We start from the raw sequence: 9,244 nt of genomic DNA, 5'->3' as shown, positions 1-9,244 counted from the left end.
TTACAGGCATGGACCACCACAGCACAGGTCTAGTTAAAGATTTATTAATGCACTGGGTGTGGTGGTCCATGCCTTTAATCCCAGCACTCGGGAGGCAGAGGCAGGTGGATCACTGTGAGTTCAAGGCCAGCCTGGTCTACAAAGCTAGTCCAGGACAGCCAAGGCTAACAAGAAGAGACCCTCTCTCAAAAAACAAAACAAAACAAACAAGATTTACTAATGCATGTGAATGCAGTGCCAACACACCCCAGTACCTAGAGCTAAAATTACAAGCAGTAATATGTGCCACATACAGGCACAGGACATTGAGTTTGAGTCCCCTAGAAGAGCGCTACCGATATGCATTTCACATCTGAGCCATCTCTTTAGCTCCAGTGTCTTTTGACAGAGGATCTTACTCTGCATCCCAGACTGGCCAGAATAGTTAGTCCACCCTGGCTGACAACTGTTATGTCCCTGCCCCACATTTGGGAACACTGTCATCATATCTGTCCACATGTTCATTTCTGTCCAGAAGAGGCTTCTTCAGGAATCCTTACAATTAGTTGGTATATAGGAACCAGGCAACAACATTAACATTTAAGCAAAGGACCACCCTGTGCTTAGTAAAAAAGAAAAAAAAAAGCCAATGAAGAAAACTTGGACACTGGATTATTTTTTGCTACCTTGTACAGAAAATGAGAGCGTAATTGGTTGGCTTAGAAATATTTAAAAACCTATCTCAAAAAACCAAAAAAAAAAGAAGAAATATTTAAAAAATGGGAGGCAGAGGCAGGCGGATGACTGTGAGTACAAGGCCAGCCTAGTCTACAAAAGCAAGTCCAGGATAGCCAGGATGGTTACACAGAGAGATCCTGTCTTGAAAAGCTAAAAAAAAAAAGTCTGGGCGGTGGTGGCTCATGAATTTAATCCTAGTACTTGGGAGGCAGAGGCAGGCAGATCTCTGTGAGTTCAAAGCCAGCCTGGTCTACAAAGTTAGGCAAGGACAACAAAATCTACACAGAGAAACCCTGTCTTGAAAGACCAAAACAAAAAAACAAAAAACCCACACTATTAATAAAAAGATCACAACTGGCCGAGTGTGGTACCACACGCCTTTAATCCCAGCACTCAGGCTGACCTCTGTGAGTTCCAGGACAGCTAGGTCTACAGAGAAACCCAGTCTCCAAACAAACAAAAATCTGACATCCTTGATGGTTGTGGTGGTGCACACCTTTAATCCTAACACTTGGAAGGCAGAGGCAGGGGAAAGTCCCTGTCTGAGTTCAAGGTCAGTCTGGTCTACAACTGAAGACTTCAAATTCAGTTCCTTGGCTGGGCATGGTGGTGTAAAATCAGTTTCTTGGTGCAGCAGGTGTTTGAGGCCATCTGAGATGTTTAATGTCTGTGTATTGCAGACCTTTTCACATCAAAGGCTATCCAAACTGAGTTTGGGAGTCCAGAACAGTGTGGCCCTATAGACATGTGGGATGCAGACTGGTAATCTCCCCACTCACAGGTATGGAGGCAAAACAAGGCTAACAAAGGCTCAAAGACAGCCTGAACTGCATGATACTTTAAAATAAAAATCACAAGAAAATTGAATATAGCTTAAACCCCTATCTCTATCAGAACCTGGACATAAGAGAGATATAACTACTGGCCACACAAGGGTCACAAATGAGAAAAAGCTGGGCATAGTGGCACAGGGATTTAATCTCCACAGTTGAGTTCCCAGGACACCCCTGGTCCAACTCAATGCATATAATTGTTTCCAACAGTGCCCGGAAGCCACAAACTCTGACCCCCTCCCTCCTAGATGAGAGACGTGTCCAAAGTTTCCCATTTCTTCAAATCCAGAAGTCACCGGTTCCCTGTTTATTGCCGGCAAGAACAACATCCGAACTGCTCGGGGTAGAGCAAGCGCTTGCAACACAGATGGCACATTATCGTCCCAAAGGAGAGGGTCTTGGGCTGCCTTATAGCCTTGAGTGTGTCCATGAGCTGAGCACAAAGTTGGGTAAATCTCTCTATGGAGAGGTCAAACATGTAATAGCACTCCAGAGGGGCCGGGTATTGCTCCTCATTCATCTTTCTCAATTTGGCAGAGTGCTGTAAAAGGTCCATCAGGATGGGCATGGAGAAATAATTGTCATAGAAACCGACTCTGGTGAGCTGGCAGCACTGGCTGAGGGCAGGAATGAGGTCAGCGAGTTGAGGGTCCGTCATCCTACAACCCTTCAAGTCCAGGGACTGCAAAGTGTGTGCTGTATTCTCTAGGAGAACGCAGAGAGGTGTAAGATCCAAATCCAGTAAGATCACACCACTCAGGTCCAGATGTCTTAGCTGAAAGAGCTTCTGACACTGGGAGAAGCCATCCAAGTCTGACTGCGAGATTTGGCAGTATGTGATGGAGAGGGTCTCCAAGGGCGTCATCAGGCACCTAGGGGCAGACAAAAGGTATTGGCATGTGTAATACTGAGGTTTTACAAGAAGATGGAGACACGTGTCTCAAGATCAGTGTGATTATATGAAGATGTGGGTACCCAGGGTGCTGTCTGTTGGAATCTGCGGTCAAACCATACCCACAACTTTCCCAGCTGTGAACTAGCTTGACGCACTTATTCATTGTTTGTTCCCAGTGACTGGCTGGCCCCGTGCACCACTAAATGTTTAAAACGAAAGGGAGAGGTCTGCTGTAGTCGCTGACCCAGCTGGCCATCCTTGCTTACCCGAGGACCTGATTCATGTGGTCTCTGAGAAAGTACATGCCCGCCGTGGAGAGATGCTGGAGGCAGTTGAGACTGGAGAACTGAGAGAGGAAATTGCTGACGTACTTCTCTTCCTTGTCCCTTGTCCTGTTGCTGACCACGTAGTGGCCCGACAGGCAGAGCCTTCGAAGATTTCTCATTTTGCTGAAGTAAGGAGCTAAATGGGCCAGCTTGAATACGCTCCACTCCACGTTCACGTCCAGCTCTTCCACGTGCTCTGCCGGGAAAATATTCAAGATCTGTTTGATGATGCCGAGAGACACGTGCAAGAGGTGTATCTTCCTACAGCAGAACTCTATGGAGTCCTTCCTCTGCAGGGCCCACTGCAAGAAGCATGTCTGTTCCTTAGCTACGCGGATCCCAATGTGAAAGTCGGCGGCCACCGTCAAGCGCTGCTTCTGCGCATGCGCATGTCGGTGAGAGACCTTCGCCACTTGCTTCGCCTCATCCAGGCTCTCTGCTGAGCAGTCACCATCCTCTGCTCCAGCCCAGATGCTCCAGAAGTCATGGTGCTCCTTCCTCAGGTTCAGAACCTGAAGTTTTCCCCTCCTGTGGGTAAAGCGTGTGAAGTGTCAGCTACATGACCAGACCCAACACTAAGTCAGCTTTTACTACACGCCTCTAAACTCTGCTCTTCCCCTGGCCAAGTTAGTGTTTTTCTTTCCTTTTTTTCCTTTTTTTCCTTTTTTTTTTTTTTTTTTTTTTTTTGAGACAGGGTTTCACCGTGTAGCCTTGGCTGTTCCAGACTCACTATGTAGACCAGGCTGGCCTCGAGCTCACAGTGATCCGCCTGCCTCTGCCTCCCAAGTGCTGGGATTAATTAAAGGTGTGCGCCACCACGCCCAGACTCAGGAGCCTGTTTTTCAGCCATGAGTGTCCAGCCTACACTCACGCATCCTATGGAAGCTTTCCCTGAGCGCCATGTGTAGACCTGACTGTATTTAGTGGTCATGGGAACGCCAGGGCGGCTCCTTCCACTAGGTGGCTCCTTCTGCTCTGAGGTCCAGTCCACAGTCAATGTCCTTAGTACAAGCCAAGACTGGCTGTCAAGGCCTCTGCATCCTGCCTGATGATCCCACCGGAAGCCTCCCATGCACGGGTGAAGAAGCCATTCTCCTCGACCCCACAGGCTCTTCCCTGTACTCCAGAGCTCCGTCCTACAGTTCTGGCTTACTGCTTACCTGGGCTGAAACCTTCTTTTCAGCTGCATGTCTACTCCTGCCAGCACTGCCTGGAAGGTTTCCAAGTCAGGGGTCTTCATCAATGCCCCCACAGGGAGGCAGGGGAAAGGCCAGGCTGCCACGATTGCTGTCGTGATCTTAGTGTGTCTGCCAGTGAAGGCCTCCTTGAACAGTGCTGGGAAGAGCTCCACAGGCAGGTTCTCCACATTGGAAATGGCCAAGGCCTCGTTTCTCAGCAGAGCCTGCCTTGCTAGCGTCAGGAGTCTGGGTGGGGTCTGAACACTCATCCTGTAAGGTCTTCCGTCAGAAGGTGCCTGGGGAAGCATTCAGGGAAGAATACATTGTCACAATAAAGCTTAGAAAACTAGCCAGGTGGTGGTGGCCCAGGCCTTTAATCCCAGCACTCGGGAGGCAGAGGCAAGCGGGATCACTGTGTCTACACAGAGAAACCCTGTCTGAAAAACAAAAACAAAAAACAAAAAACAAAAAAAAAAAAAAGAAAAAAACTTCCTCACCATCACCGGAAGCACTTAAGGCAGAGTTACTGCTCTGATAATGGCGGAGACGGCAACTTAAGTCATTGTCCTCAAAGGTTGTCTCAAAGCCTTTGTCCAGGCTCTGGCATCATGGGAGCCCCTCGATCACTCAAATGGGAACATGATTTACAGGTCAGAACACCTTCTGTATGACCCTTCCTCAAAAATAAAGCCAGGCGTGGTGGTACACGCCTTTAATCCAAGCACTCAGGAGGCAGAGGCAGGCGGGATCGTGGTTTCCAGATCAAAATACCTTATGTTTGACCCTTTAGACAGGGGCAGGAAGATATCTGTGAGTTCAAAGCCAGTCTAGGACAGCGGAGACCACACAGAGAAACCAAAAAACAAACCAATAAAACACATACACACAGGAAAACACAAAACCAAAAACAACAACAACAAAAAACCATTCGTTGTGGCTCGGTGTTCAATTCCCAGCAAAGAAGATGAAGACAAATCAGTTTCTACAGGCCTTCCTGGGTCACAGACACAGACCATATCCAAAGAACAAAGCTATTTGTAAAAGATGCAAATCGAAGCCCAGTGTCTTCAAATGTGATCATCTGAAGAAACAGAAATCACAATTTCTGGTTCCATCTTGGGGTATTGGGGTATTGCACGCCTTTAATCTCAGCACTCTCCAGGCATGGTGGTGTACGCCTTTAATCCCAGCACTCCGGAGACAGAGGCAGGCAGATCGCTGAGTTCGAGGACAGCCTGGTCTACAAAAAACCAGGATAGTCGGGAGTGTTACACAGAGGAACCCTGTCTGATATATCTATCACTACTCAGGAAGGCAGAGGCAGCCAGACTGCTGTGAGTTCAAGGCTACACAGAGACAGAGTGTGTCTCCAAAGAAACCAACCCCCCCACACACTCAAAAAAGAAAAAAACGTAAATAAAATAAAGGTCTTTACATCAAACTGCCCAAACAACCCAAGGGAAAATAATTACTTACCAGGTCTGAGCACTGCCGGTAGGTCTCTGGATCTCAGCAGAACCAGGCAGTTCCTACAAGTTTCAGGTCTCTGTTTCCCTGGCTTTTATACGCCTTTCTGCCTACCCTCCCTATTGCAGCCACACCTTCAAACCACAAACTGGAATTTGATTGGATGGTTCAAATTCCTCAGGAGAAAAGCCCCCACCACACCTCTCAAAAACCCCTTGAGTAGATATAAACATTCCACTTGTTAATTAATTACACAATACTGACGTGTTGATTTGCTCTTTCTTTTACTTAATTATTTATTTATTTATTTTTTGGTGGGGGGCGGGGTGGGTTTCGAGATACTATCGCTCTGTGTTAGCTCTGGCTGTCCTGGACTAGCTCTGTAGACCAGGCTGACCTCGAAACTCACTGTGATCCCTCTGCCTCTGCCTCCCTAGTGCTGGGATTAAATGTGTGCACCACCACGCCCGGCTAGTTTCGAATTTGTTACAGGGACTGGGTCTTGCTCTGGGGCTAAGGTTGCTCTAGAACTCTAACTTATAGCAATCCTCCTGCCTCTGCATCCTTCTTCCTGCTACGATTGCTGTCGTGACTCACCATGCCTGACTGAATTTTAGTCATGTGACCAAAGTAAAGTCAGGCTGAGTTTGAGTCAGCTCAGGGTATTATCTGATGCTGTTAATAAGCATAAATAATTCAGAGATATTATTGTCATTGGACTTTAGGACAAACACCTCATCAGAGTCAGGAGTGTGTTCTAGAGCTCAAGGCCTGAACCCGATGCTCTGTCTGTGAACTGCAGCAACAGCTGCTCAAGAGGTTGAGGTAGGAGGGTGGCTTGGTTGCATTAGTCTTGTGGCCAGGGTGTTGGGGATGGACTCAGTTGATAGAGAGCTACCCAGCATACACAGAACCATCTATCCCACACTCCTTGTAGCAGACATTGGAGGCATGCCTGTACTCTCAGAAGTCAAGTTGGAGGCAGGCAGATCTCTGTGAGTTCAAGGCCAGCATGGTCTACAGGACAGCCAGAGCTACATAGAGAAAATCTGTCTCAAAAAACAAAAACAAAAAACAAAAAAACAATGAGGCTGGGTGTGGTAATCCCAGCACTCAGGAGGTAGAGGTTGGCTGATCACTGTGAGTTCAAGACCAGCCTGGTCTACAAAGTAAGTCCAGGACACCCAAAGCTACACAGAGAAACTGTCTGATGGTGGGGTGGGGGGTGGGGGGGTGCAGGGGGGTGCAGGGGACACAAGAGTCAGGAGACAGGAAGATCAGCTCAAGGTCACCTTCAGCCATCTTGTAAACTGAAGCACAGCCTGAGTCATGCCAGACCTGCTTCCAAAATGGAGGAAAACAAAACAGAATAAAGGAGGCTCTGAGGGCGACACTGCCCTTGGCTCCCTGGAAAACAGACAGTGCTCCAGGAAGAGTCAGCCCAGCATACTTGCTCAAGGAGATGCAATCTAGAGTGGGCCCTGAGCTGGAGGCGTGGCCTCAGCAGCAAAGAGCACAGGGAGATTTGCAGGACAGGTAGGGTTGCTACCCAGAGAAACTCTGTGTGGGAAACAAAGTACTGTTAGCCTAGTATGGCACACACCTTTAATCCCATCATTAGCTGGCTCTCTGAATTTGAGGCCAGCCTGGTCTACAGAGTGAGTTCTGGGATAGCACGGCTACACACAGAAACCCTGTCTCAAAAAACAAAAGAGTAAAAAAAGAATTGTTTTTGGGAGGGCGCGGGCTGTTACACAGAGAAACCCTGTCTCAAAAAAAAGGAAAACAAAAGCAGAACAACAACAAAATTTACTTTGTTTCATTCCATTTCTTGAGACAGGGTTTCTCTGTGTAGCCTTGGCTGGCCTCGAACTCATAGCAATCCACATGCCTCTTACTCCCGAGTGCTGGGATTAAAGTTGTGCGTTACCATGCCTTGCTAAAAAAAAAAAAAAAAAAAAAAAAAAGGAATTTTAAAGTAAAAATGAAGAGAATTTAGGAATCAGTGAGTTAGCTCAATGGGCAGTGGCCACTTGCTGTGGAGCCTGATTTTAACACCGGGACCTACGAACGAGGTGTAAAGCGAGAAACTGACTTCCGGTTCTAGCCCTTCCACCTCCATATGCACTCTGCCCTGCCATCACGTCAAAACACAAATGAAGGAGTGCATTAATCATGGAAAGAAAAGCAGGAGAGGGTGGTGTGGTGGTGCACGCCTTTAATCCCAGGGGAGGCAGAAGCAAGTGGATCGCTGTGAGTTCGAGGCCACCCTGGTCTACAAAGTGAGTCCAGGACAGCCAAGGCTAACACAGAGAGACTCTGTCTCAAAAAAAGAAATGGAGAAGGAGGAGGAGGAGAAGAGGAAGAAGAAGAAGAAGAAGAAGAAGAAGAAGAAGAAGAAGAAGAAGAAGAAGAAGAAGAAGAAGAAAAGAAGAAGGAGGAGGAGAAGAAGAAGAAAAGAAGAAGGAGGAGAAAGAAAGAAAGAAAGAAAGAAAGAAAGAAAGAAAGAAAGAAAGAAAAGCAGGAGAACTGGTCCAGGTTGCTGGTGCAAGTTTCAAAAGACGGAAGGATGGTTGCCACAAAACCAGGCCTAGCCTAGATTACATAATGAAGTCCTGTCCCACCCAACCAAGCACAACAATGGGAGCCTCAGCCACTTGTTTCATGAACGAAAATGGGTGCAGATTAACAACCGGGCGTGGTTGTGCATGCCTTTAATCCCAGCACTCCAGAGGCAGAGGCAGGTGGATCACTGAGAGTTCGAGGCCAGCCTGGTCTACAAAGCAAGTCTAGGACAGCCCAGGCTACACAAAGAAACCCTGTCTTGAAAAACCAAAACAAACAAACAAAAATAAAACAAAGGCTCAAAACAACAGACTAGCTACTCTGGGTGAAAAGAAGAGTTTATCCCAAACTGCCAAGGCTGTCTGGGGGGAGGGGAACAAGGAGAAAGCAACAGGGGAGAGATTATCAGGGTTGGTTGCAGCCCAGAGAAGGGGGCTTGTGAGCTGGGTGTGGCTTTTGAGCTGGGCGTGGCCTGTGAGCTGGGCGTGGCTTCTGAGCAGAGATTGAGGAATCCTACAGGCAGCATTGGTCTTGACAAGTTAATAGGCACCACACTCTTATATTAAAAGAGTGGCCAAGATTTCCTCTTGCCAGAGAGAAAGGAATGAGTCCCTTTTAAGCAAGCAGGGATTTTCTTCAAGCCTTGGAGGGAAAGGGGGCCTTTGTCTAAATGCCACTTGTGGAATAAGTACTATTTTGAGTGACCAGACCAAGCCAGGCTTGGTGTCACACTCTGAACAGAGATCCATCCGCCCACGCTCCTTGATTGTGGAAATTAAAGTCTTGTGCTATCAAGCCCAGCTTAAAAGTTTTTTGTTTTGTTTTTTTCCCAGACAGGGACTCTCTGTATTAACCTTGTCTGTTGTGAACTCGATTTGTAGACCAGGCTGGCCTCAGACTCATAGCGATCCACCTGCCTCGGCTTCCCAAGTGCTAGGATTAAAGGTGTGCACCACCATGCCTGGCTAAGTTTCTTTAAAGAAATATTTTAAATATTATATAAGTCTGATTTTGAATTTTTATATAATTTATTATCTTTTTTATATGCATTGGTATTTTGCCTGCATTTTGTTGTTGTTGTTGTTTTGGTTTTCTTTTCTTTTTTTCTTTTTTTCTTTTTTTCTTTCTTTTTTTTTTTTTTTTTTTTTAGTTTTTCGAGACAGGGTTTCTCTGTGTAGCCCTGGCTGTCCTGGACTCAAACTCACAGAGATCCTCCTGCCTCTGCCTCCCAAGTGCTGGGGCCTGCATGTATGTTTGTATGAA

At 47.0% G+C, this 9,244-nt stretch overlaps 1 protein-coding gene across 2 annotated transcripts; it reads right to left on the bottom strand.

Moving 5' to 3' along the window:
• Window positions 1–1,679: 1,679 nt before the first annotated feature.
• On the bottom strand, window positions 1,680–5,505 carry LOC311584551 (PRAME family member 12-like). Of its 2 annotated transcripts, none has more exons than XM_084758992.1 (4): window positions 5,426–5,505; window positions 3,932–4,245; window positions 2,712–3,299; window positions 1,680–2,422 (listed from the first exon to the last, which is right to left on the bottom strand). In XM_084758992.1, exons 2-4 carry the CDS (start codon window positions 4,216–4,218, stop codon window positions 1,858–1,860), a joined length of 1,440 nt encoding a protein of 479 aa, XP_084615118.1. In that variant the 5' UTR covers window positions 4,219–4,245; window positions 5,426–5,505; the 3' UTR covers window positions 1,680–1,857. The 2 variants fall into 2 exon arrangements, with proteins under 2 accessions (XP_084615118.1, XP_084615117.1); XM_084758991.1 differs by lacking the exon at window positions 5,426–5,505 and adding an exon at window positions 4,447–4,703.
• Between the last annotated feature and the right edge of the window lie 3,739 nt (window positions 5,506–9,244).

This window comes from Acomys minous, assembly GCF_964271855.1.
Source record: "Acomys minous genome assembly, chromosome: 15".
Classification (NCBI taxonomy): domain Eukaryota; kingdom Metazoa; phylum Chordata; class Mammalia; order Rodentia; family Muridae; genus Acomys; species Acomys minous.
The sequence above is the reverse complement of the archived record's forward strand: the minus strand, read 5'-3'. Positions and strand labels throughout refer to the sequence as shown.

Excerpts from the sequence above, each read along its gene's own strand:
- LOC311584551 (XM_084758991.1), bottom strand. Across the intron at positions 3,300-3,931 it reads AAAAGAAGGTTTCAGCCCAG|GAGGGGAAAACTTCAGGTTC; the intron begins GTAAGCAGTAAG and ends CTTTACCCACAG. Across the intron at positions 2,423-2,711 it reads CACATGAATCAGGTCCTCGG|GTGCCTGATGACGCCCTTGG; the intron begins GTAAGCAAGGAT and ends GTCTGCCCCTAG.